At 38.6% G+C, this 27,480-nt stretch overlaps 5 protein-coding genes across 5 annotated transcripts; 4 read left to right on the top strand and 1 right to left on the bottom strand.

Annotated features, from left to right (window-relative positions):
• Nucleotides 1-10,792: 10,792 nt before the first annotated feature.
• On the bottom strand, nucleotides 10,793-15,435 carry K444DRAFT_662253 (uncharacterized protein; the record flags this gene model as incomplete). Its single annotated transcript, XM_024886684.1, has 3 exons — nucleotides 10,793-10,808; nucleotides 10,850-12,769; nucleotides 12,944-15,435. The coding sequence occupies 3 exons, from the start codon at nucleotides 15,433-15,435 to the stop codon at nucleotides 10,793-10,795; spliced, it is 4,428 nt and encodes a 1,475-aa protein (XP_024739072.1).
• A 348-nt stretch (nucleotides 15,436-15,783) lies between these two features.
• Nucleotides 15,784-16,934, top strand: K444DRAFT_611350 (uncharacterized protein). Its single transcript, XM_024879923.1, has one exon. It carries the CDS (start codon nucleotides 15,815-15,817, stop codon nucleotides 16,727-16,729), a length of 915 nt encoding a protein of 304 aa, XP_024739071.1. The 5' UTR covers nucleotides 15,784-15,814; the 3' UTR covers nucleotides 16,730-16,934.
• A 1,878-nt stretch (nucleotides 16,935-18,812) lies between these two features.
• Nucleotides 18,813-20,759, top strand: K444DRAFT_719073 (HET-domain-containing protein). Its single transcript, XM_024888444.1, has one exon. It carries the CDS (start codon nucleotides 19,177-19,179, stop codon nucleotides 20,302-20,304), a length of 1,128 nt encoding a protein of 375 aa, XP_024739070.1. The 5' UTR covers nucleotides 18,813-19,176; the 3' UTR covers nucleotides 20,305-20,759.
• A 1,673-nt stretch (nucleotides 20,760-22,432) lies between these two features.
• K444DRAFT_363221 (uncharacterized protein) lies at nucleotides 22,433-25,085 on the top strand. Its single transcript, XM_024872203.1, has one exon. The coding sequence runs from the start codon at nucleotides 22,476-22,478 to the stop codon at nucleotides 24,984-24,986; it is 2,511 nt and encodes an 836-aa protein (XP_024739069.1). The 5' UTR covers nucleotides 22,433-22,475; the 3' UTR covers nucleotides 24,987-25,085.
• A 1,647-nt stretch (nucleotides 25,086-26,732) lies between these two features.
• On the top strand, nucleotides 26,733-27,480 carry K444DRAFT_662250 (uncharacterized protein; the record flags this gene model as incomplete). The annotated part of the gene is made up of 2 exons (XM_024886683.1): nucleotides 26,733-26,907; nucleotides 27,057-27,480. The coding sequence occupies exons 1-2, from the start codon at nucleotides 26,801-26,803 to the stop codon at nucleotides 27,478-27,480; spliced, it is 531 nt and encodes a 176-aa protein (XP_024739068.1). The 5' UTR covers nucleotides 26,733-26,800.

Below are 27,480 nucleotides of genomic sequence, written 5' to 3'. Positions count from 1 at the left end.
GATCCCGGGCGGAAAGGCTGGCAGGCCACAACTTTGCAGGCGACGGGTTTGCAGGCGACGGGTTTGCGGGCGACAGGTTTGTGGCTTATGAGTCATCCTAAATTCTTCAGCCCATCATACGGGAAAATGTAAAACGACCCCCCCCCCGGGTATCGATGAGGGGTGTCGATTGGAATAGGGGTGTCAATAAACTTGTAATTGGCTACCTAAGCTCTTCAAAAATCTTAGATTATATTTTTTAATATAAGTATAAGCTAGTATATTATAATCCCAGTATTATAATTATATACTTTCTAACTTATAATAAAAAGATTCCTTAAAATAGAATTTTAATTTAAGGGAGTTTATATACTAATTAATTAGGTTCTAGTTTTTGAACCCTATAAGGCCCTATAAAATAGGGGCTTATAGGGCTCTTATATTTGGTTTTAGGGACTTATTTGCTAAATTTCTAGACTTTCTTAAGCTTATCTTTAGGCTATAAAATATAAAATTTTTGACTTCTTTAATTAAAAGAGCTATTACTAATCCAAAGTCTATAGAAAGCTTATATTTAAATAGCGCTTAATTAGTGCTATAATAAAATAAAACAAGTATTAAATTATATTAATTCCTTATAAAATTGAATTAAATTATAGAAATAGCCAAAGTTTTGGTGTTCCTGTCCGAGCGCCTCTACTTTAGGTTAGTTCGGCCCCCAATCGACACCCTGGGGGGGGGTCGTTTTACATTTTCCCCCATCATACCAGCCCGAGATCTTCGACCATTCAACCAACATATCGCAGACAAGTCGAGACCATGAACTCTCCTCGTCTTGCGTACAACAAGTTACTGATTGAAAACATGGGTCAGGTATGTTCCTGGCTTGCCTTCTCTCTTCTGCTAGAAATGCTTACTCCTCTAGACTATTAACCTATTCTTCAGATAGATAGCGGGTATAGCTTGAAACCTAACCTGAAACTAGCCTGTAGCTATATCCCCTCGTCCGGAGCTTCAGCTCTCCTTCTTCTCCTTTTCTCCTCAGCCTTAGATCCTTAATAGAACCACCACTTTCTACCCTGCTTAGCCGCTACACCTGTATGCGCTACAGGTAAGGCTAACTATTAGGAGGTCAGCTGACTGGGTTCGTCACAACGGTAGAAGAAGGTAAAAGCTGTGCTCAACGCCGATACCAGCAAGCAGCGCAGATCCCGTAGCAAAATTACTGTCGGACTGGGTGCAAGCGTGGGTACGAAAATAGGTAGCCTTGGTCGGCTTTTTGTCTCCTGGAGAAGGCTCAACCATGTGCAAAAAGAAATTTCTCCTTCGCTATCCCCTGCCTCGATATATATAGGTGAAGGTGTCGATGGCCATGTCCTTTCGACCTTCGCCTCCGCTCACCCGATATGTCTCTCTCTATACTGATCATCTCCATGGGATATTCGGCATTGGGCGGCGATTCCTCAACCACCGGCTTCTTGTGCTTCAAGGCGAAGCGAAGGTACTGAGGCCCACAGCTAGCTAGCGGACAAATCCGAGAAGCGAAAAGTGATTTTCTGATTTTCTGATTTTCGCACTAGCGCCCCGCACACCCCCCCCCCCTCTCCTCCCCAAGGCAGAATTCCTAATTAGGGGTATAGCACCCATACGTGACTTTCGGCTTAGATAACGCAATAATAGTAAGGCTGCTTGCTTGTCTAATTAACGAAGTGAGAGCCTATATTACCGTATGAAATTATGCCAAAATTAGGCCAGGTAATATAATATAAAATTAAGTATTTATTACAAATTACTATAGTCAGGTAATTATAGGCTATAAGCCCTTCTAGGATAATGCTATTAACAGGGTCTAATAACTTCCTTAATGTTTCCGAGATTAGAAATAAGAAAATTAAATTATTAAAATAACTAAGAAGCCGGCTAATTACTTTTTTTTAGTAATTAATTAATAAAATTATATAGGGGTAATATTACTCGAGTTTTTTAGTACTTATATTACTAAAAAGTATATTATAATAGTAAAGTATGCCCTGAACTTAATCCCTATTAAAATAACTTAGTAGATTTTATTAAAATAATATTATGACTTTTAATAAATCTATTACTATATTATAAAGCTATTACTAAATGGGCTTATATAAATATTAATTAAGAAGAAATTATAAATAGATTAAAAGATTTATATAAAATCTCAGTTAATTTATATATGATCTAATAGTAACTATAAGAATAGAATATCTAAATATATATTTAAATAGTAGATATATCTTTTCTTTATATATAGATTATAATCCTATATTATCTGAGAGATATAAATAAGGAAATACTTAAGGATCTTGAGAATTATAGTTATATAGCTTTAATTACTAAAGTTATTTATATATATAAGAAGCTTGGTCTTATTTACTATATAACTATAATAGATAGGTAAGCAGCGAATAAGTAACTATTTATAATATTATAGAGTAAGCTAAATAATAGGCAGGTTATAAGTTATAGATAATAGTATTTATATATATACTTCTATTAATAAGGTTTATTAGTAACCCGGTTAGTCTTTTTATACTTTACTATTTTATCCTAGCTTGGAAAATTAGGGCCTTATTTACTAATATATTTTATTATTTATAGGGAGAGCTTATATATAATATTATAACTTCTAGATCCCGAGGTAATTATACTATAAATATAATAGATATAGTTTAAAAAGAGAAAATATATTATATCTGGGCCGGACTAGATTTAGTTAATTAATAAATATAATAAGCTATTACTATTTGGGATTAAGATATATACTTATATTAATATTTATTTATATAATATTATCTAGATATATATTAAAATCTCTAATTAGATTACTTATTTAATTATATAGTAGTATCTTTAGATTTATACTTAAATAGGCTACTGCCTTTACTTTCTTAGGGCTAATTAAGGCTCTAAATTCTTTCTTATTACTAAAATATACTTTATATTCTTGTAGATAGCTAATTTATTAGTTATATATATAGAAAACTACTTTATTTCTGGGAAAAGTACCGAGAATTAACGGGTTAAATCCTGGTAATAAGAGCTTTAGAAAAGCTAGCTATACTAGTAATATATAAGTAATTCCGTTTTCTTATATCTGCTTCTTATTCTTTCTATTATTAGGAGAAAGTATTAGGTACTAATAATTATACTACTTTTTATTAAGGCTATTAGGTCTAGTATTATAGTACCGGATTATATAACTAATTCCGATTAGTATATATAGAACTACTTTTAGGAACTAGCTTATACCGGGAATTATAATTACTAATACCTATAAAACCAGATTACTTTACTAGTACTTTATATATAGTAAATTTAAAATAAGATATATAGGTTTATAAACTTATAAAATATTTATAAGATTAGAAAAGACAGATCTAGACCTAATATAGTAGCCGGTAAGCTATTTAGACTATATATAAGGCCCCTAGGCAGGATATAGTACTAGGGTCGTCCTATAGATATAAAGCTTTATAATATAATCCTTAATAATTATTTAGTTTAGGGTAAGTAATATAACCTTATATAGCTTTATATAAATAATTTACTTATATACTAATATAGATATTAATAAGTTTCTATTAAGAGAAATACTAGAGTAATATTATTAGAAGCTTATATTTTATAATATAAATATAGCTAATATTTATATAGGAGATACTAATAGAAATAATAACTAATTATATATTTAAGCTTATTACTAGCTCTAATATATAGTCCGGATATATATAGCCTCAGGGCAGCTACTAATATTAGGAGAGTTCGAGAAGCTAACTAGTAAATATAATATTACTATTATATGAAATAGAATTCTTAAATAAATTATTCTAATAAATATAGAATATATAAATAATATATAAGCTAGAAAAATACTCGTATAATTCCTAATAATTCAGAACTTTATCTAGAAATAGCCCTTTATTAGTAATACTTCTAATAATATAGGGTAATTAAACGAGCCAGTTGTAAAATAACTAGATATATTAAGATAAGTATTATTTATTATTAAATATATTATTTTTGAAATTCTTTTCTTATTTTTAAGAATAATACTAATAAAATTATTAAGTTTATTTACTATATAAATATTCTATATTCTTAAATTCTTATCTCTTAAAATAATACTATTATTTCTTAAAACCTGCTTTAATATTATATATCTTATAACTAAATACTAATATAATAATATCTAATATTATAAGTTTTATTAATCTACTAATAATAAATATAATATAAAGGCTACTACTTTACTTGCCTAAAGTAATAATACTAGTAAACTTGAATTTTATAGCTCTAGAATTCCGTTTATATTTATTTCCTTTTTTATACCTAAAATACTTTAAATCTCTAGCTTTTTTTAGTATTTTTATCCTGTATTTTTTCTTTTAGAAATATCTATTATATCTATTTCTCTAGTTACTATTATTATATAGCTACTAGGTACTAGTTTTACTTTATTCTAAACTTCTTTTACTTTAATAGCCCTATAATTACTTCTTTCTATATTTCCTTTTACTATAAGCCATATTACTTAACCTAACTACTTTTCTAATAATACTTATATTATTATATAAGCTTAACGGGCTATAAATATAAGAGTTATTTAGGCCGCTATCTAGGCTATAGCTTCTTATACCGGTAATAGGCTACCTGGAGCTTTTTAAGGTCTTATGAATTAAAATATAGCCGGATCTAGTCTTATAAAATTATAAACTATAATTTTATAACTAGTTCTTTATAAGTAGGTATTTAATAATATAAAGAATTAGAGAGCTAAGTAAAGAACTATTTAATTTTCTAAAGAAGTTAGTAGTAAGTTTTCTTCTATTTCTTTTATTAAATTCTCTATATAAATTCTAATAGATATTTTTTAATAAGTAGCTTTTAATTTAAAATAAATAATCGAGTTTTTTCTATTCTTTCTAATATAGTTTCTTAGTAATTACTTTCTTACTTCTCTTTCTATATTAGTAAACCTATCCGCTATTATTAATTTATTAATAATATAAATAAACTAGTATTTTATATTAGTCTTAATAATAAAAGAGCTCAGGAACTTATAGTCTTACTAGGTTCTATTTAAACTATTTTTAATCTTTCTTACTATAATATATATCTAGACCCTAAAGATATCTAAATAATTTTTCTTGTTTTATACTAGGATAAGACTTTATATAAAGATATCCGTCTTAAAATTACTTATAAAAAGCTAAAAAATATTTAGAAGAAAACTTTATATAAAGATCTTTATCTTAAAGTTACTTATAAAGAGCTAGAAAATACTTAGAAAGTATAATAACTTGAGGAGATTAAATAATAGACTAAGGAAGCCCAAAAAGCCCAGAAAAGTATTACTTACTAGTATAGGTATAAGACTTTAAGAATAAGAAGAAATCTAATAAACTAGTAGGTAAATAAAGGTATATATATAATTCTTTTCTTTAATTCTGGCTTCTATTCTTTATTTCTTCTATAAATTCTTTTTTATTTTTAGGTTTAATTAACTTATATATATTAGGATTCTTTTCTATTTATTAATTTTTAGGAGCTATAAGATAATACGGAAAGTATTACTAAAAGTATTACTAAAGCTAATCCTAATAGTAATAATAATAATAATAGTAGTAAGCTATTAGATTCTTCTTTAATTTTATTATTTTCTTTTCTAGTAAAGAGAACTATAATTAATCTTATAAATTATATAAGTATTATTCTATAATAATAAATATATTAAAGATATAAATATATTATCTCTCTTTTTTATTAGATATAGAAAATTAATAAGTATAATATCTTTAGCTTTATAAGTCAAACTCAAAATATCCGGGCTATTACTAGTACTTTACTTATTACTCTAAACAGAAGTCTAACTATTATTATTAAACTTCTCAGGCTAATTAACCTTATTTCTCCTAAGTAAACTTATTATATAAGGTCTAATAAATTATATATAAATATTTATTAAGGTTAAGGTAATTAAGAAAAAATAGGCCTAATATCTAATATATTTTTTCCTATATCTTATAATTAGCTTAATACTATTTTGGGTCTTATTTTCTTGCGGATATATATATATTTGAAATTTATAATTAATATTTTAAAATAATACTCTTTAATTAGTTCTTATATAATTTAAAAATCAGGCTACTAAATTTAATACTTTTATAATACTCAAATTTATTTAAGTTTATAAAGTCTTATAATTATTAGGGCTTTTATAATTCTTTGCCTTTTGAGTTTAATACCTAAATAGTATTATATACTTTGCCTTTAGTATAAAAGAGGCTCCTAAAAATCTAGGATTATAAAGAAATTTTTATATTAAGGATATATTAAGAATATATTATATTATAATAATAAAATTATAAGTATTTATATATAAATATATAATATATTAGATTAGTTATACTAAAAACTATACTATATTTATATATAAAGTTACTAATTACTTTATATTAATACCGGACTCGTATAATTACGTGACTTTATATAATTAGCTAGCTATAAAAAAGCCCTAAAGCCCGAAACTTATAAAAAGTCTAAAGGGCTTTAGAGCTTCTAAATTATTATTAATATCTAATACTTTTTAGGAAAAGAATATAATATGTTTTATAATAAGTAATCTATTATAAACTACTTAACCTTTAAGTTAAGTAGGAAATCTGAGGGCCGGATTTATAATTCAAGTCTTATTAAGATTATTAAAGTTTTTACTAGCTAGTATTATAAATTTAATAAAAATATTATAGGAATCCTATAGGTTTTATTCTAATTTATCTAGAAAATATATATAGTATATTTTTTTTTTTATTTCAATATTTATATATAATTCCTGAGAGCTAAACTATTACTTAAGAAAGAAATAAAAAGGCTAGACTAATATTTTTGAAAACTAAGGCCTTAATAAGTTTATTTAGAAAAGCTTACTAATTTTTCTAAAAATAATTCAAGAAAAGTTTGAGTTTATTATATATTATAACTCATATAATTAAGAATAGGAATTATTCTAATAAGCCAGAAAGAGTTTCTTATATAGCTTATTTATATAACTAGAAATAGGAACTTGAGTTTATTATATAAAATTACCTATATATAAAAACTTCTACTATAAACTCCTTATTTAGATTAATTAGTTAAACCTATTTTTAATACTAAGTCTTTATTAAAGTAACTTCCCGCTTCTAAAGGCTTTAGATAAAATAGCTAATAAGTTTCTTAGTTATTAGCCAAGACTTATTAGCTAGAAAATCTATAAGTAGTAAATAAGATTATAAAGTAGAACTTTTCTAATTATAATACTAAGATATTTTACTATAATATAAAATAATTAGATATAAAAGCCCTATTAAATATAATATATCTTGAATTATAAGTTTATAAGATAGATATAGGAAGTTTTAGTATTTAACTAGTATTATAATCTAGCCTAAAGGCACCTACTATTTTTTATACCTAATTTAATAAAAATAAAAAGTACTTATATTTTAACTCAAAAAATAATTAGAACTTTTATATAAACTTAGGATAGCGGTTTGCTTTATAAAAAGAGAATAAACCAGAAATACTTATATTATATTAATTTTTAAAAGAAATTATAATAAATACTATAATTCCTAAAATATTCTCAAGAAAGCTTTTCCGAACTAAAATAGACTAGTTTATAACCCTGAAAGATATATAGAAGTCTTATATATCCGAGAATATAAGTACTTAAGATAAATACTATTTGAGTTTTAATCTATAATAAAAGAAAAATAAAATATATAAAATAAAATATATAAAGTAAAAGTAAAATAAAATACCCGGGTATTTAATAAATAGAAAGCCTAATTATAGGTTATAAGAACTAGTACTAACTAGATATATATAGTAATATTAAAGAAAAGATAAGATAAGGGAAACTAAAAAGTAAGTTAGTATATATTTTATAAAAGTAAATAAAGAAATATCTAAATAGCCTAAAAATAAGAAATATATATTAAAGAAATCGAGATTAGAGAAAGAAAGGCTATTTCTTATAAGAATAAGTTAGTATATATTTCAAGATAAAGAATAGAGGTATTTAGTAATAGCCCAAAGGCTTTTATAAGTATTAAAAGAGGAGAGAAGATATTAAAGTTCGAAGGGATCTAAATAGAAGTTAGTTTCTTTTTTGGAAGTTTGAGAGAAGGTATTTCTAAAGGGCCCAAAAGTATAAGAAATATTAGAAAAAGAGAAAAGGAAATATTAGAAAAAGAGAGAAGGAATTTAAAATTTAGCTTTCTAAGAAGTAAGTGGATTAAAGACTTATAATATGAGAGTTCTGAATAAAAGTGACCCGGAAATAATAATTAGGTACTAGCTTTTAATATTATTAGTAGAAATATTAAAGAAGAAGGGGTTCGGAGAAGGGATTTAAAAAAGGGATTTAGAGGAATTTAAAAAAGGAAAGAAAGATTATAAAGTAGTTAGATACTAGCTTTTAGTATTAATAGAAGAAGTATTAAAGAAGAAGGGGTTTAGAAAAGAGATTCGGAAGAGGAATAAGGAGAAAGAGTAAGAAGAAGTAAGGAAAAGAAAAGAAAGATTATAAGGTAATTAGATACTAGCTCTTAATATTAATAGAGGTATTAATAAAAGTATTAATAAAGGTATTAATAGAGAAGGTATTAGTAGAGGATAGAAGCTCTTGGTATTAATAGTAAAGTCGAAAAAATATAGAAGAAGAATAGAGGTTTTAAAGTAAAAATAAAATAGAGTTATAGTTTTATAGAAAATAAAGTTATTAATATAGGGTAATTATATTATTATATAATTTTATATTTACTTTTATTATTTATTAAGAATATATATCTTTTAGGAAAAAGTATTACTTAGAATTCTTAAATCTTTTTAATTTAATAATTATATATTTGAAAAATAAGAAATAAATATAATTATATATACTAGAATAAAAGAATTTTTTTTATTTAAAAATTATAATATTACTAAATATAGAAATATAGAAGTTTATATAATAAGCTATATATAGAGATTTAAGGAAATTTAAATTACTTTAAATTATTTATAATTAGTAAAGTAAATTAACTAATTATATAAGTTAAATATAATTTAATTATTATTAGTATATCTTAGCTTTTACGAATTAGTAAGAAAAAAAATATTTATATTTTTATTTTTATAATTATAATATCTAAAATTATAATTTTTTTAATATTTAAATATACTTAATCTAGGGCTATTAAGTACTAATATTTTTATTTTTAAGTATTATTTATTATAAATTTATTTGGATTTAAATAATTATATTAAATATATATTTTTATATTCTAAAAGTAAATAATAAAGATATAGCTATATTAGCTTTAACTTTAGCCTTAACCTTAACTTTAATCTTCTTTTAAAAATAACTTTAATTCTAATATATAATACTATTATTAAAGTTCTTTTTTATTAAAGATATATTAAATATAGCTTTAGATAATAGCTCTAATAAAAGTAAAAGTAATAAAAAAGATAATAAAGCTATAAATAAGCAGAAAAATAATATTTATAATATATTCTCTAATAATCTAGACTTAGTCTATAATATTCTCTCTCATTAATATATTTAACTAATAAATCCCTTTACTCCTCGACTTCTTTCTTATATATGACTTTCTTCTTCTTTTCTATAATAATACTTTAATCTCCTTATATTACCTAATAATACTACTAAAGTAGTAAAGCGAATTAATAATAAGACTAAAGTTAGAGAGATAAAGCTATACTAGGGCAGGGAGCTAAAGAGATTAGAGAAAGGCAAGGCAAATCTAGAGGCAAGCTTAATATATACTTGCGGAACTAAATTCTCTTAAACTTATATTACTTATAGTAATAAGAAGAGACCGAGAAGCCTTTTTAAATACTATATAGTTATAGAAGGCAAATTTAATAGTACTTATATAAATTATAGATATAATAATAATAGTACTTATATAAATTATAGATATAATAATAATAGTAAAGTTTATACTTTCTATTAACTTAATACTAATTCTACCAAGTCTGGAAAGCCTTACTCTATATCTATAAAATCCTTTATACTAAAGCCTCGACCGCCTATAAGATATAGAAAGCGAGTATAAAAACAGATATAAGGTTAGAAGGTAATAGGGAAAAAGGTTATAGTAGAAGAGGATAAGGATACTAGAGGAGAAGGGGATAAAGGAGATATAGATAATTCGAGTAATATAGGTAGTACGGAGGATATAGATAGTAAGGGAAATAGAGATATGCCTCGTAATCTATGGGATTTGCCTTACGGACCACGCAAGCTAAGGGGGGGTTAGGAGTAGTCAAGAATAAGGCGTGTATGCTGTACTTTTTTTTTTTAGTGAGGTGTGGGCTCGAAAATCAGAAAATCAGAAAATCACTTTTCGCTTCTCGGATTTGTCCGCTAGCCCGCTAATGGCCTCAGTAGAAGGAAGCGCAGGCTGAGTAGGAGACGAATGTTGGTATGCGTTCTGTTGAGGACAAAGCTGGCAAATTGGAAGTATTGTTGTGCTCCAAGTCTGGTTCAAGAAGACGACAAGAACACTGGCAGTACGTTGGTTTTGGTCGAAGGAGGGGAGCGTGAGTATTTGTCCAGTCCAGAGATCAAAAAGAAGACGAAGGATGAGAGGTACCGCCAATTAGAGGTGAATCCGAGCGTAAAGACCTTCAGAGGTTGTCGAGTCCTTCTCTGCTGAAATTTACCCTCTTGAATTCTTTCTGCGGTATCTCCTCGGGAACATTCTGGGTCATGAGCCGTTGCACAACCTCAAGGTGCTTGGCAGCTGAGGTTATATTGCGGTCCACAGCGAGGCAACTCGTGTACTTTCCAATTGCAACTTCAATCTCGTAAAGCCATTTAAACCCACGTTCACTCTCAATGACCCCGGCAAGAAGCCATGCAGGTTGTTCGAGGTCGTCGGGATGGTCATATCGCTCTAGCAGAGCCACCACTGTCCTAAGAGCAAGCCGAGGGCGTTTAGTTTCGCCGAAGTGTCGATGAAGCGTTCTGAGATAGTCCCACTCGGTAATATCACGTGCATAGAAGGTGACGGTTTGTGTTGTTGTTAGGATTGGTGCTGTTATTGGTTCGTCGAGTGCTCTCGACGTTTCAAGTCGCCTCAGTGTCCTGATCTCAGTGAAAGCAGTTGGGTAGTCATCAGCAATGAAAGCCATCTCCCATTTCTGAGCATGTCTTAACCAGACTAGCCGCTCCATCGCGGCCCGTGTACCGAGGACAAGATGTTCCATCAAGTTTGGATACTTGCCGCCTTCATGATCCTGGAGAAGACCCTCGGCTATGGCAATTGCATCTTCAAGGCGATTCTCTTGCAGGGCATGATTATAAGGAACAAGAGCTTTCTTGAAGTCACAAGAACTGACAAGCCTTTGCCGTTCCTGGGCCATATCCATTGTATCGAAGTCAGCGAACATAGTTGGATTGTTGTTCTCGACGATTTGGTCCATTGTAGCAATAGCTGTCTCAAAGTCCTCGGCCTCTATCGCTTGCTCGAGTTGCTTGATACGAGCTCGAAGTGGGACGCCAAATTCGAGCAATTTTGCCTGGCCTTCCGGTGTGGCCGCATATCCCATCACCTCTTTCATCACATCGTTCAAGCGTCTCTTCGGGTGTTTGATCGCTTCTTTACTTTCACCCTCCAGCAGCTTTCTTTTCACCACTTTCCGCAGGTGTTCTCGCATGGAGTCATGGTACTCTTTCTGAGATTCCAGAAACTCCACGGTGTCGACGTCATCCAAGATAGCTTGGATTTCTGTAGGGGATCTGTTTATACCTGGAGATATACACACTTGAATGACTCGGACGACACTCTCGAACGCCTTTTTGACCTTCAGTGCCTGGGTGAGGTCCTCTGCGAATACTTCATCTGACTGGAAGATTTCAATCATGGAATTTAGTATTTCGATAAGTGCTTCCACGTTCTGTTCTTTGAGCGCCTGCGTCAAGAGTGCTTTGTAATGTGTGATTGCGTCAAGCCGATTTCGTACGTCGAGTGCTTTCTCCAAGTCCAGACTCCTCACATTGGAACCTTGTTGTACTGCCTGACTCCATAAGTTGGTCCACCGCTCGAGGAACTCCTCTTGATTTGGGCGTATGGCAGATTCCCCGAGAACAGTATCCATCAACTCAACTGAACCTGTGCCGCGATGGACTGATTCACTTATCTCGGATACACGGGCTTGCATATCTCTATTTTCAAAGATACGCTCCATCTGAGGAGCCAGTTGCTGTAGATTTGGTACCTGGTTGGGATTTGGGACGTCATCCCAGGTCAACGAGTCAATCAAGGACCTCTGTTCGTCATCTCGGACCTGGCGGAACATCATGTCAGGTATTGAGTTGCCCGAAGCTCTGCACTCCGCCACAGTCTTCGTGCCCTGCGCAAAGTCGGCAAATCCACGATTCATCATGGCGAACGAAACAGCACCGGTGAGACTAGGGTCTTTAAGCAATGCCGCGTCCGTTTTGTCGATTATGTCGTATGTCAATCGAGAAAACTCTAGAGCTCGCTTTATGTCGAGGGTCGAGAGAGTCCAATGGGCAGTGGTAAGGCTGTTTCCAATTGAGATCATGCGGAAGAGCGTCAGCGCATCTTCCGTCATTGTGCGGCGCATTATGAATCTCCGGAGGAAATGTTCGTAATGTTTGATAAGAAGAGACATCTCGTCCACGGAAAGAAAATATATTCCAAGGGTGACGTATACGATTAGATCCTCCGGCCAGATACTTGGATAGACGAAGTCTTTACCCATCGAGCAGAGTTTTAGACAGGTGAGAATGTTGTAGAAGGCCGGCCTCGCATCTTTCTCTATCTCTGTGAACTTTCCATCGACGACGTTTGAACGTAGTGGTTCATTTAAGTTTCGACTCCACATCCCCTGGAAGAATAACGCGACGAACTATTCGACAAACTGATCTGGCAATGATTCTTCCTCCGCTGCCATCGCCCACACAAGCCCCACTGCAAGAATTCCAGGTACCAAAGGAAATATGGAGCGCCCGAGAAGAGTGAACAATGGGTGGATCTGTTCGATACGTCCTTCGGGATTCAAAGAGAAATATCCCCTATCGACCCCAAATTCGATCGCTTTGCAACCACCTCCCTCTAGAGAAGCATCCAACCAGTTTTGAAAAACATCCTTTACTGGTCCTTCGTGCCAGTAAAGGGTCAAATTGCAGTAGACGTTGGCATAATATTCCGAAAGGGGTCCCGTGTTACTACCAAACATTATGTCTCGGGTTTGAAAGCGGCATTGGTACTCATGCAAAAGCCATGCTCCGGTGAATTGGTGGAATAATATCTGATTGAACAATTCTTTCCAGGGATGATTCTTGGAGACAACTGTTCTTAGAACGATATCAATGGCCAATGGGTTGCATTGAAGTATGTTCAGAACTTGTGACAAGATATTCTCATCCTCATTGTTCCACTGACTTCTGTCGAATCCTAAATCTTCAAGAACATTATGAGAGAGCTCTATGGCATCCGGATGGGACAAATCCCTCAGTTTATAGCGGGGAAATCCAGGCAGGTCTGGGAACTGCCCCGCCCACCAGTCATCGTCATCCCGTCTCCCAACCAAAATCAGTGACGGGCTTTCTTCGTACTGTGATCTGCTGTTGATGATATCTCTTATCAGGGTTACCAAAGCAATTCTTGCATTTTCTGGCCAGCGACCATGTTCGTCCATTTCTTTGAATGCCGAGTGGCTTGCTTCCAGATTATCGAAAACGATGACTTGAAAATGGCTCCCAAGTTCTGACAAGTTGGATCGATATACGGTCTCGTCTTCCTCAAATTGGCCACTCTTCCCCGGATTTTCATCACTTAAGATTCGTTGAAATAGCGCTCCGGGAGTATCGACTTCACTCACATCGATTGACGCACAGTCCACATAAAGTGTCTTTTCGTACAGTCGCGTGTCTTTCCAGCAGCGCAAAAGGTGGTGAACGAACGCAGTCTTTCCAACTCCTGCAGGACCTGAAATTCCAATGAGCTTTGAGGCAAGGAAAATAGTTTCGAACCTGAGGACGTCAAAACCGCGCCCAAAGAGCGTAAGAGGAGTTGTAAGTTGGTCTTTGGGAGTTGTTGTGGTAAGTGTTGGATTCTCGAGGGCGAGGACACCTTTCTCAACAGAGGAAATATGAAGCTCAACATCTTTTCCACTTGCGTACACAACAGGTACGATCCAGTCCTCTAGTGATCTCCTGAGAGCGAAACGGGCGTCTCTAATTGGTGATGCGCGTAGGTGCTCTCGTGCAATACGTATAGCCGTCGAAAATGGTTTGCCTCTGGCGATGAGAGCCTCGTAAAAGGCACGCATGAATTCCGTTGATGTGCTCCCAAGGGTCCTATACGCCATAGCAAGTACATTCTGAACGCCGGCTTTGGTGAAGACTCTTGCTAGGTTCGCCTCGTCTCCCTTGTTTGCCTTGGCAGATTCACAAGCATTAAGGACGGCAATACGAATGTTGTGTTTCCGCAAGAGGTCCGCAACGGACCCAGCTCGAGTTGGGGACAATCTGCCGTCGCCCTTTCCAGATTGAAAATAAAGGAAAGCTGCCGTTGTTGCTTTGTCTTCCCCTTTCACGCTTCGAAGACCCACTCGGCCATGTACATCGAAATGAACAATATGAACATCGCCGCTGTGTTGACGTTCAGATCTTTCTTCCAAGTGTCTTTTCAAGGCTTTGAATGAGCCTGGACGAACGGTCTCAATGTTAAGGCGGAAGGGTGCTTCTCGAGTCTCCAAATCTTTTTGAAGAGTTTGGAGGCTTTGTAATGCCAAGTTCGGATCCACCTCATCTGCTCCCTGATTGATAAGTCTCCGTGATATCACAAGCAGCACGTTGACCGACGGCACCCCTCTCGACCAAGACTCAACTCTGTTAATGGTGAGATTCGTTGCTTCATTTTGCGGGATGATACGCCGGAGTAATGTTTGCAGCCTGATATGCTTCCATAGTCGTGGCCACTCGAGAACTTCCCAATGAAGTCGGTGGATTGTATCCGATGAGACAGAGCTGGAGTCTTTGGTGTCTTCCACAATATCTATTTCGAGGACTTTGTTGGAGTGATTTGTCTTGTCACTCAGCCTCCTCCAGACTCGACTCAGATGCAACTGTTCAAACAAACTGTCTGCATACGAATTCAGGGACTCGACAGCGAGCTCTGCTCTGCCCTTCTCGAAAGGGGATTTGGTGAGATAGTCTTCCAGATACCACCGACACTCATCCTCTTCGATATTTGTGAAGGGGTCTGAAAGTGTGATGTTCTTGGCAAAACAGGCCCCGCCGAGATACACAGCGACTCCCCATCCAGGCACGTCCGTCTTCGAGGCTTCAGCGAGTATTCTCAGGTGATAGGTTGTTGTCCCCGAGGCTTCTCCCATTGCTGTGGACAAGCGTGACGAGTGTTGGTGAACGAATTGTTCGGGGACTGGACTTAAGTTGATGGAGATAGCAAAAGAGTTCACATCTTTAGGATGGAGGCTGTGTTTCTTGGGGTCAGGTCAGTGACACTGTGACACATCCTCGTGATTCAGCCCTGGATGTTGTGGCACTCAGCCACCGCGCTTGTACCAATGCCCCTTAGGTCATGTTTCAGGCCCGATTTAGTGCTACCAATATGCCAATAGCCACTATACCACGAGCGTGGCGTTTTAGAAGTTTTTCTTTTGACTCGAAGCTGAAAAGGCGTGCCCAACCCCGCAGCTTCAGGCTTGAGGGTCACGACGCCAGCACCACCGACCAGAGCTCTACCTGTTCAACATGCCAGCCCGCCATTTCGTCCTCGACGAGTCCATTGCTGAAAGTAATGCTGGGAAATTGATTGGTCGTGTCGTCTTAGATATAGCCTCACCGCTGCAAGCATTCGCACCCAGAGAGGCTGTGGAGGAAACCTCATCAGGACGAAATCCACAAGACATCATCCCAAATCTGCTCCCTAGTCCCCTCCTGTCGACAAACCGGAAAGATTTCATCCAAAATAACATTTCGGGGGAAGCACGGACTGGTCTCACCGAGTTCTTCGGGTTCAACGTCGCGAGGACCGACGAGGAGAAGTTGACTCTGGAAAGCAAGGTGGTCAAAAGATACTCGCTGGAGCAGACCAAAGATTCCTTCGGTAGACTGATGAAAGATGATGCTTACAACACCGAGGTTCGAGCTTTTTTGAAAGAGCATGGTGTCCGGAAAGCTTACTTCGTCGTTGGATTCATCACCACAGAAGGCTCCGTTTGGACTCGTGAGCGGACGCGAGGACATTCAGCTGGCATCAAAGGACAGGTTCCATTATCAACTATCGCTCTTGGACCAATTCCTGGACCCGATTTGAGTGTCAAGCTATCGGCATCAGACAACAATGTGCGCGGACAAAAGTTTTCGTCGAAGGAGCCTCTGATCTTTGCGGTTGCGTATGATGTCGTCAAGGTGAAAAGGCCTTTCGATAAATCAGTCCCTGGCTATTTCAGAGACGATGTTGTTCTGGGACCGGCGAAGTATGCAAAGGCGAAGCATCTTGCTATGGGAAGAGATGAAGATGAAGTGATTGAGGAAGAGGAAGACTCGGAGGATGAAACTATGCAGGAAGACGAAATTGAGCTTGGTGGTGGGTTGGATACAAAGGACCTTAAAATTGGGTGGAACGGGCTAAGTTTTGATGTAGAGACGAAAAGGATGGATTAATCGTTTGTGGAATGACTTCGTGACCGCACCGAGTGGGTTGTCCAGATTCACTGCTCGAATATTTCCGGCGCAAAAACGATATCCAAGTTGGATAACCATTCGAGGCTTTACTCAATCGCGCGCAATTGAGGGACGATGAATAATGACAGATTTTGTATTCTTAAACGTGATAGAATGTAACGATACCCAACCCCATGGGTCTGTGCGCACAGGGCATTTTCCGGGCATTTTCAGGCTACGCGAAGACTACTTCAGGGTCTCGAATAGCAAAAGTCTTCACAATCACTTAACGAGCCTGCAACCATGGGTCTGTGCGCACAGGGCATTTTCATCAAAAAAGCACGAAAGTTAGGTATTAAAGTAGCGTTTAATTAGGAGTTGACTACCCATGCCGCTACATAAGTACTTGTACCCAATGCTCTTGCCTTAAAATCAGCTTATTAGGGCGTCGTCATTCTGGGTAAGGGTAGCTAAGGATCTTGCGGACCGTGGTATCGCTGAGCTTGTATCGTACTATTAGGGCGCAAACGGGGACCTTTCCAAACCAGCGAAGCTGGCGCATAGCCTCCTTATGTTTCGTAGGGATCTCATAGCCTTTCTCGTGCTGAAAATTGAGCGGTGGGGGTGTGTTCAGGGCTATGGTGGGTTGTTTAGGGGGCTGGTTGAGTGAAGCCTGAAAAAGCGCCTGTGCGCACAGACCCATGGTCGCAGGCTCGTAACTGTTACAAGACAGCAACAAATAATTACGGCCCACGATCCGGGCTTTGAGAATTAAAGTAGGTAAAGTATAGTTCTATGAATTAATTCTCAAAATTTAAAAGTTCTAAAATATTCGTTATCACTAAAATGCCCTGTACGCACAGACCTATGAGGTTGGGCTCGTAAGATTATCCCCGCAAAAAAAACGCTGCCGCACCTTCGCCCCAGATACGGCTAGTGCGCATATCCCTCACCGCCCGAGTAAAGCTTAGGTCCGGTTACAAGGCCCCTTTAATTAATTAGTACGATAATAACAAGCATTTTTCTTATAAATTAAATTAATAGAGTTATAGTACAATGTACTAATGGAAGCTTCTCGTTCTCCGTTTAAAGAAATACCTTATTGCGGGCAAGTTATCTCAAATTATAATAAAAACTACTACTTATCCCGTAACTGAAAACGCTATTGCTAGTGGCAGCGTTTTTAAGAAAATTACCCCTTGTTTAGAAAATTTGGGTAGTGGGGGAAAGCTGACTAATAAGGATCCCGTATGCTTGATTAATTACTTACTAATTAATTACTTATTAAGTAGCCTCCTTATTTCCTTTACTAGTAATCTTTATATAGCCTTTCTAAATATATTCTTTTATCTAGTGAAGAATATAGCTATTCGCGTGTGGCACGTGCTGATCACGTGCACCGGCAGAAAAAAACGCTGCGCCTTGGCAACGTTTATTTTCGGAATGAATGGCCCTGACCTTAGCTTAACCCTAAACCCTTATATACTGAGTGTGAAACTCGGTTACTCGCAACAGAGCTAAGCGAACAATTTTGTTAGCTCGATGTTTGATCACAGTTTTCATTTGATTGATAACGGTCGATTCTTTCCTTTTTTAACCCACCCTGTCGTACCCTGCCCTCAAGGTGCTCTGTAGCTATTGTGACAACCTTACGATTACTGGCCTTCTCCAGATAGCCGAGAAACTTGGCTATATATATGCATATCCTCTCACGTTCCCTCAGAGATATTACCAACACCAACCGAGCTACGAAGATCTCATTACATCAGCTAAAGCTGGCTGTGAGCTGTGCCATGCTATCTGGAAAGAATGCTCTCAGTACCAGTGCTTTGGACGACCAGACTTGTGGGATGGATGGAACGGTGGCCTAGACTCATTTAGGTCTCAGAAGACGATTGAAGAGATGATATATAAAGCACTTGCCAGAGGACAGAGGGTAGACGTGAGAATCTGTCTAGGAGATTATCACGGAACGCGTGAACATGGACTTTCTCCCGCAAATGATGCTCTGTATCTGCAGTTTGCGAGCGCATTACCTGAAGATATGCTGGTTGTTTTTCGGCTGAGTGCACCAAGACGTACGTGAAATGCATTCAAATGCATGAAACTGATTTACTTCAGTTAGGCTGATTATCTCAGTTCCACTTAGGAGCCTGGGACAATATAGAGTAGGGCGGTTTGACTTAGATGCCAACCTTGGATCAACTTCGAACTTGGATCTCGCGAGACAATGGCTATCAACTTGTCAAAGAGAACACCGATCCCTGGGATGTCCAGATATCGAAGATGTCGTTCTCCCAACACGGATCCTTTACTTCGGGACAACAATCGATCTGCAAGACGTTCACCTCTTAACCTCAGAGGGTTAGACGGGCAAATATGTCGCGCTGAGTTACTGCTGGGGAGGGCAAAATTCACTGGTAGCAACTAAGGCAACGACTGAACAAATGTCAAGAGGCATCGCACTCGCTAGTATGCCAGCCATGTTTAGAGATGCCGTGATTGTTGCACACAGACTTGGATTTTCATACCTATGGATTGACTCTTTGTGCATTCTTCAAGACTGTCCAGACGACTGGGACAGGGAGTCAGGCGCGATGGGAGAGATATATCGACGAGCTGCCATTACAATTGCGGCTGCAAGTGCCCCAAATAGTCACACGGGACTTTTAAGTGTACCACCTCAGGCATCCAAAGAATTAGACCCGCCTTGCCAGCTCAAGCTTCATGCGAACTCCGACTCGCGAGATACAGTCTCTCTGACAAGAGTTGATTGGAGAGAGGAGGACCTCTTCTTTTGCCTATTTGACGCACCATTAGCAAAGCGAAGTTGGACACTGCAAGAACGACTATTGTCTCACAGGACTCTTTATTTCGGGAAGAGGCAAATCTATTGGGAGTGCCAAGGAGGACACCATGCAGCTGATGGAGAACAAGACTCTCCAGTCATCGAATCCTTCTTCGTCAACTTTCTATCACTCACAACGCTTTGGGCGACCTCAAATTACATAGTAGCCCACTCTGAAGCAAGAGGAGACGACATCTACAACCTGTGGCACAGTGTACTTTCCCTCTACTGCGACAACCGAGAATTAACATTCGAGAAAGATAAATTTCCTGCTCTTTCCGGACTAGCTTCATATATCCATCAACTCACCAATGATATTTATCTGGCAGGGTTGTGGCGTAACGATCTGCACCTGGGGTTGCTATGGAAGAGCTGGTCGAAAACAAGGCCAACAAAAGCGTTTCGCGCACCTTCATGGAGTTGGGCATCCTGCGAAGGAGAGATCCACTTTGCGCGTCCATTTTATCGACGGGTGGCGACACTCGATGATGCAGAATTCATAACATGTGATATCGGCCTGGTTCAGCAGAACCCTTTCGGTGAAGTTAAGTCGGGAAGACTTCGGGTAAAGGGGCGTACTCAGTCACTATTTCGGAGCGAAAGGCAATACGATAAATCGGTTCCTTTAGCCGGCTTGTACTATTTTGACCTCAGCCAGGTGATTATGATTACAATTGGGGCGCAATTAAGTTCGAATTGCCTGAAGATGTTAGTAATTGCATACTGAGGTATGATCCTAAAAACCTCCGCAAGCAGGCATACAAGCTACTTCTCATCGGATCCACCATTCAATCCCCGGACGATGGAAGGAATCATGATTCAACAAATTCGCCAACGCAGAGGGAACACAGCAAATGGAATGCTTTGATCATTGATTTGGTTGAGGGAGAGCCGAGCGTTTATCGTCGTGTTGGAATAGCATCTTTCGAAAACCCGAACATTTCTATCGAAAATTGGGCCTGGGAGATAGTTTCACTAGTTTAATTAAAAGCGTTCTTTCTTACATTATAGACCACCTTTACGAGTGTAACAACCCTAGGGCTGTTGAGAGGGCAATAGGAGGGATCACAATATAGCAAAGAAGTAGCTGTGTACGATTCGTAGTATTATGCTCAAGTCCAGGTCCTTAATTAGAAATGAAACTCAAGCTTGCTTTTCCCCCGTAGGCCAACTGCCTAGTATTATACTCCTCGATCTTAATTGTATAAGCATCCGGAGTTCCCGAAGCCTGGGCGTTCGGGCTGCCGTAGTACTAACTGCCCACTTCAAAAGCTTCTCTTGAGCCTTAGCGAGGCTCGTGTTAAAGCACCCGTCCAGGCTCATTAGCCGAAGTCGAGGTTCGTATAGAAAGTGGCACTTCGTGGGATTCTCTACAGACCCCAAGCATCCCAGAAAAAGATGTCTGGGAACTTGGTTACCGACTTTAATATTAATTTGAAGAGGGCGTTGAGTTGGGAGAGTGAAATGCTATACCTTATATTAAGCTCTGGATAGGTATTGAAAATTGAGGAATTTCAAATCAAATCGTAGCTCCAGTATTACCAGCCCCTGTGAAGTGGTGGCTTCTAGGTTCGTGAGCCTACTTCAACCTGTTTAAGTTCCTTGATTATTTACGAAAGAGTCATTGGGCCGGGGAATAGCTAACTTGGTTTCCTGAAAATAATTAAAATTTCGGCAAATGACTGAACCTCCCCCTAAATCAGACAGTCAACGATTTGTATTGCTTTGTAAGGACAATAGCTGCAAGTTCAGAATTCGAGCATCCGGCATGAAAAAGGGCATACGAGTTACAATCAAAAATCCACATACCTGTACGCCAACAACCCACTACAACTTCAAGCCTTCTCATTCTATGTGGTATCTTAAAAGCCATCACCGATCCTCAGTAATCAACAACCGCAATATTACTCCTGGCCAAATTCAATCTGATGAGCGGCTACAATTTTCCAACGAAATCAACTATTAACAAGCACATAGAGTGAAGATGGCATTATTAGTAGAGATAAAGGGGAAAGAAGCAGACTGTTTCCAGCATGCTTGTTACGTCTCTTAGAAAGTGATAATAGGAAAACAAAAGTACAGTTTCAGGCCAATGAGCAAACTGTCAAATGGTCTTGAACTGGTTTACAAAGTGAGCTCTATAGCTTGAAGATATAGCGCCATGATAACTAATCTCACGTGAGGAGTGACTATTATTCTCGACATAATAAACTACCAAGCCAAGCCGGTTTCGAAGTTCACTGTACTAAGCAATGTGAGTATTATACTAATATAGTTTATACTTAGAATTTTTTTAGCCGAAAGGAAACGAAGCTGATTTTGCAAACGACTATAATATTTAGCTCTTAGACTGTATCAAGTCACGGCGCGGCGGCTAGTATCGTTAGTCTTAACTTTAGCTATTTATTGTTGAACTAGCTTAATAATAAAGCTAGGGTCACGTGCTTGCAATGTAAATCAAGTAAAACGTACTGAATTGACTGCTGTTCTACAGTGGAAAGTAGCCCATATATATAGCCCTGAACCCCCTAAATCACATGCACTAGTTACCCTATGCCAGCTGAACCGATTCCAGCTGTACAGGGTATTCCAGCTATACAGGGCATTCCAGCTATACAGGGCATTCCAGCTGTACAGGGTACTAATCCCCATAGTGCACAGCCCCATGGCGTTCCGTTCCGGGGCTTACTAAGCCCATTAGGGGCCTCGGGCCCTAATTTCAACATTTATAAATAGTAAAGCGTAATCACGTGACCGGCAAAATGCACTACCGCCGCCCCGGCAGCGTATTTTTTCGGCATGAATACTCGTGACGTATTGCGAAAGAGACTCTTTAATATCGGCTACTTCTAACGCTCGACTAACACCTCCGCTCTGCGTGCAGCCTAGTTTCCTGCGATGGACTTTCTTCCATATCCTGATGACCCTGCGCAAGCGGGCATCGAGGTTCCGTTTTTCTGCACTGACGCGAACTTGGCACGATATGTGCCTCCAGAAGCCTTTTCTGTTGACTTCCCGTCTTCCATCATTGATTATTTGTTTTTGAAAATGGCTGAATCAAACGATATGCTCGAGATTGCTGTGCTTGCGCAGGCAGGCATCTACCTACGCGTTCTTCGCGAGCTCGTCGGTGAGAGCTTTGACGTTCGCGACTTCGTCACCACTGGCACCTTGGACCCTGGATTACGAGTCATCACACTGAGGAGGTTGAATGAATCTTGCGGCTGGAGCAAGAAGTGGTTATTCGACAGGGATAAGGTATTTCAGCAGCTTCTTCAGGACCTGTTTCGCGGAAATCAACACGCTACGTCCGCGTTTTTCCAATGTGTGGCCCTGCTTGAGACGTTCGAGCCGCCCTGCTGGACTATCGGTTTCTCGATTTGGGCGCTTCTATGGTCAGTATCCCCTCGAAGAACGTCGCGATTCTATGAATTCCGTCGACGTACGGGGGCTCAATGGCCGGAGCATCGACTGATAGGGGCTGGTTGGTGCCCGTACTGGACACGTGTCTACGCTCAAAAGCTCTCACCCATTCAGCTGTACTACATGTCTGGTATACCGCATGTACGTCACGCTGGCCACGGTGAATGTCCACCCGCCGGGCCCTGCACAGTCTACGACGTCGAATATGCGACCTATCAGACAAAGCATGCAACGAGCTGCAGTAAGACAGATTGTGCTTTTCGCGGCGTTGATGGCAGGCGACTTGATGATTTATCTTCGATAATCTCTCGGGGCGGCATTCCACTTATTCGACTACGGCCGAGAGACGACAGCCCGAGCGCTCATATTGACATTGAAGTCGTAGAGCATGCTTATGGCAAACCATATATCGCCATCTCTCATGTGTGGTCTGGTGGTCTTGGCAATTTCTCGGAAAATACGCTTCCGCAGTGCCAGCTAGACTTCCTCTATCGGAGCGCTCGTTCCTGCAGGCAGAAATTGTATGGAGCAAAGGCCAACAAGCACGACATATCTTATGGCAATCGCGATGGTGGTAGAGATCTAACGGAAACCACTGACTGGCTCGAAGGCGATATATCACTGCTTCCCCTCTACTATGGTTTAAAAGGCTGGTTCTGGCTTCAAAATGCATTAGAGCGTGTCGTTCTCGGTGCCACTGGCGAAGACACGTCTACAATATACCTGTGGATAGACACACTATGCATTCCAGCCAACCCAGCGCCGGACGAAAAACGTCTTCAAAGGAAGGCAATCGACAGCATGGCTCTAGTATACTCCATGGCAATGCAAGTCTTGGTAATCGATCAGTCAGTCAGAGAGCTCTCAGTACAGACAGAAACTGGGCTCTCACTTGCAGCAGAGCTAATGAGCTGTCCGTGGATGACACGCAGTTGGACGTACCAGGAAGGCTCGCTGTCACGCCAGACAACTTTCCTCTTGATGGATGGGTGGGTCAACCCGAAACACCTGTCATTGCTCAACGCCGGTGGTGTTGTTCGGAAGCCGCCACGGACCTTCGTCAAAGCTCTCATGAGAGAATTTCTTGATGGACTCAATGATATGCCAGACTTACTAAACAGAAGCGTCCATGGCTCATCGCCACAGGAACCGGCACTCTTTGTCCAGATATGGAATGATCTCGCGTCCAGAAGGACAAGCATACCGGATGATTTGCACGGTCTCCTCGCCGTCCTGCTCGGTTTAAGCGCACAAGAAATTCTTGATCCGCAAATGCGATCACACAAGTCAGACGCCGGCGAAGATAAGAGGGTGCCGGCATACGACGACCAAAAAACACGAAGCTCGGCTGAGCGGATGCTGGCAGTGTATCTGTCACAAGCATCCTTGCCGTTGTCAATGATATTCACGTCTTTTCCTCCAAATACGCCAATGTGTAACAATAATGACTGGATGCCTCGATTCCCAACTGGATCATTGGATCTAGAGTTCGGGACCATGAGATGGGACTGCAGCGGACTGGATAAGATCGGTGGACTGAGTTTTTCCCTACGAAATTCTAATCTGGAGGCGGTGATGACACAGTCCAGCGTAGAAACTCTGAACGGAACAATTTTCTCAAGCCCGAGCCTTTTGCGCACGACACATTTGCCTAACAATGAGAAAGGTGTCAACACGATATCTGTCTTCTTGAACCCCAATTCGTTGGAAAATTTACGTCGCGTGCCAGCAGGATCTACACTTTGTATTCTTATACACGCACGAACAAACCTCGGGGCGTGCTGCTTTCTATCTGATAAGGAAAACGATGTAGATGCTCGAATGCGGTTAAATTTCATCTGCCCGTTGACATGGGAATTGCAATCTACCACCAGAGGTATCCAATCGAACGCTGGCGGAGATATTGTGGATTTGGAACCTGGGAGCATTATCACCGACCGTATCTGCGTTTTAAGTTGTGGTAAGGCTTCTGCCGGCTTCGTCTAGGCCGCCGCTAACTCGCAACCTTAGATACTCCAGATGGACTGAAGCCAAGATACAGGAGACCAATTGCTGAAAGCCTGCAAGGTAGTCTACGAATCCCAATCGGTATTACCATAGGAGTAGTTTGGGCTTATGCAGCAGTCTCATTATACCGAGATCCCTGCTGGTCGCACGTCGATCCGCTCAAAGGCACTCCGCTCATGCAGTGGATGGCAACGATTCCGGGACTTAGTTGGTATTACAAATTCACTCAAATGGTTATGCCCCATGCACGGATCACCATGTCTTCGGCGTTCTTCCGCGGCAGGCGCGCCTTATATTACCTGATCGATGTTCCGCGACTAGAGGCCGTGGCTGAGCGAGTTCGATACGAGCGGCTTGCAAAATCCCTCGATAAAATTTCGGTCGAAGACCTAGAGGCCACAGAGCAGCCGACGAGGCTCGACATCGAACCATCGTACCAGTTTCCGCGACGCTGGTTGATATGGATTCCGATCGGCTGCGCTTTGTATGGTTTAGCTGGCCTTCCGCTGATGGCGAGGTACTTGTTGTCTCGGAGCTGGATATATGGATGGGAAACGGCTATGGGCAGGACTATCTTTAACGGTGTAGCTACCGAACTAGTGGGCAGGATTGTGGTTGAGTGGGGTTGGAGGTATTTTCGGCTCGACTTGCCGAGGCGGAACAGATAAGAAGAACCATTTTACGGGAAAATGTAAAACGACCCCCCCCCCCGGGTGTCGATTGGGGGCCGAACTAACCTAAAGTAGAGGCGCTCGGACAGGAACACCAAAACTTTGGCTATTTCTATAATTTAATTCAATTTTATAAGGAATTAATATAATTTAATACTTATTTTATTTTATTATAGCGCTAATTAAGTACTATTTAAATATAAGCTTTTTATAGACTTTAGATTAGTAATAGCTCTTTTAATTAAAGAAATCAAAAATTTTATATTTTATAGCCTAAAGATAAGCTTAAGAAAGCCTAGAAATTTAGCGAATAAGTCCCTAAAACCAAATATAAGAGCCCTATAAGCCCCTATTTTATAGGGCCTTATAGGGTTCAAAAACTAGAACCTAATTAATTAGTATATAAACTTCCTTAAATTAAAATTCTATTTTAAGAAATCTTTTTATTATAAGTTAGAAAGTACGTAATTATAATACTAGGGTTATAATATACTAGCTTATACTTATATTAAAAAATATAACCTAAGATTTTTGAAGAGCTTAGGTAGCTAATTACAAGTTTATCGACACCCCAAATTCCAATCGACACCCCTCATCGACACCCGGGGGGGGGGGGTGGGGGGTCGTTTTACATTTTCCCCATTTTACGATGCTAATCTACTGAAACGCTATGACACCCTGCATCCCCCATCTGTCTTGCCTTCCTGCATATCACGCACCCCAATGTCTTTGATTGCTGATCGATCTCGGTTTACTTCACAGCAAGTGCGGAACGCTGAGAAGAAAAGTTGAATTTTAGTGCAAATGGACCCCCTCTCCATCACCGCCAGTGCCATAGCCTTGGGGACCCTGGTTCAGGCAACGTTCGTTTCCTTAAACAGCCTCGCGCAGGATTACAAAGCTTTCTCGAAACTAGAGACTCTAGCTGCAGAGCTTCAATCGTTGAGTTTAGTAATAAATAGCCTCGAGAAGTATGTTGAAGGGAAATCGACACTCGCAGCACCACTAGATGATAAACATTTGATCAGCACATTGAACACCTGCTACGCAACGCTAAAAGCAATCAAAGCAAAATGCAAAGATATCAGGCGGTCTGCATCGCAAGGCTCGATAAACAAGTCAATGGTTGGGTTATTTTGGTCATTAACCCGGACGGAGTTGCAAAAGATGCGTTCTAGTCCAGAGTCCAACAAAACCACGCTGTTGCTGTCCCTTCAGTTGAAGAGCTTGTAAGTTCAAACAGAGAATGACGAGAAAAGAAATTCACAATGGTCACAGAGAGCTTCACCTTTCATCGAGAGATCGGAAGGGCAATGAAGACCAGAAGGACATTCCCAGCCATCCTGATACGACGAAGCAGTTAGATTTTGTTCCACAGGATCAATATCAAAACGGAGAATGGAAGAGTGGTATGGAAGGAGGACGAAAAATGGAACGACGACCAGAGATGGAAATCCCACGATACATCTAATGATGGCGAGAGATGGGAAGACGACAAATGGGAAGACCAAGGGTGGAAGACCCAACGATGGGAGGAGAAGGAGAAGTGGAAGGAGGGTGAGAAATGGAATGGCGAGGAGAGCAAGCAAGGATGGGGAAACGAGGAATGGAAGGTGGAACCTGCCCAGTCAAAAGCTGGTAGAAATTCCCAGACCCAAATGTGGACCGAGGATGAAGACGGAGGGAATTTGACGAAGGTGAGCGGTTGGGATCCTGTTACGGTGAATGTTTCAACAGACCAGGAGGTCCCGTGGTGGGAAGATGCTAGGAATTCCTCCACTTCTCCTGAGGGCCAGCCATGA

Source organism: Hyaloscypha bicolor (genome assembly GCF_002865645.1).
Source record: "Hyaloscypha bicolor E unplaced genomic scaffold K444scaffold_55, whole genome shotgun sequence".
NCBI classification, from domain to species: domain Eukaryota; kingdom Fungi; phylum Ascomycota; class Leotiomycetes; order Helotiales; family Hyaloscyphaceae; genus Hyaloscypha; species Hyaloscypha bicolor.
The sequence above is the reverse complement of the archived record's forward strand: the minus strand, read 5'-3'. Positions and strand labels throughout refer to the sequence as shown.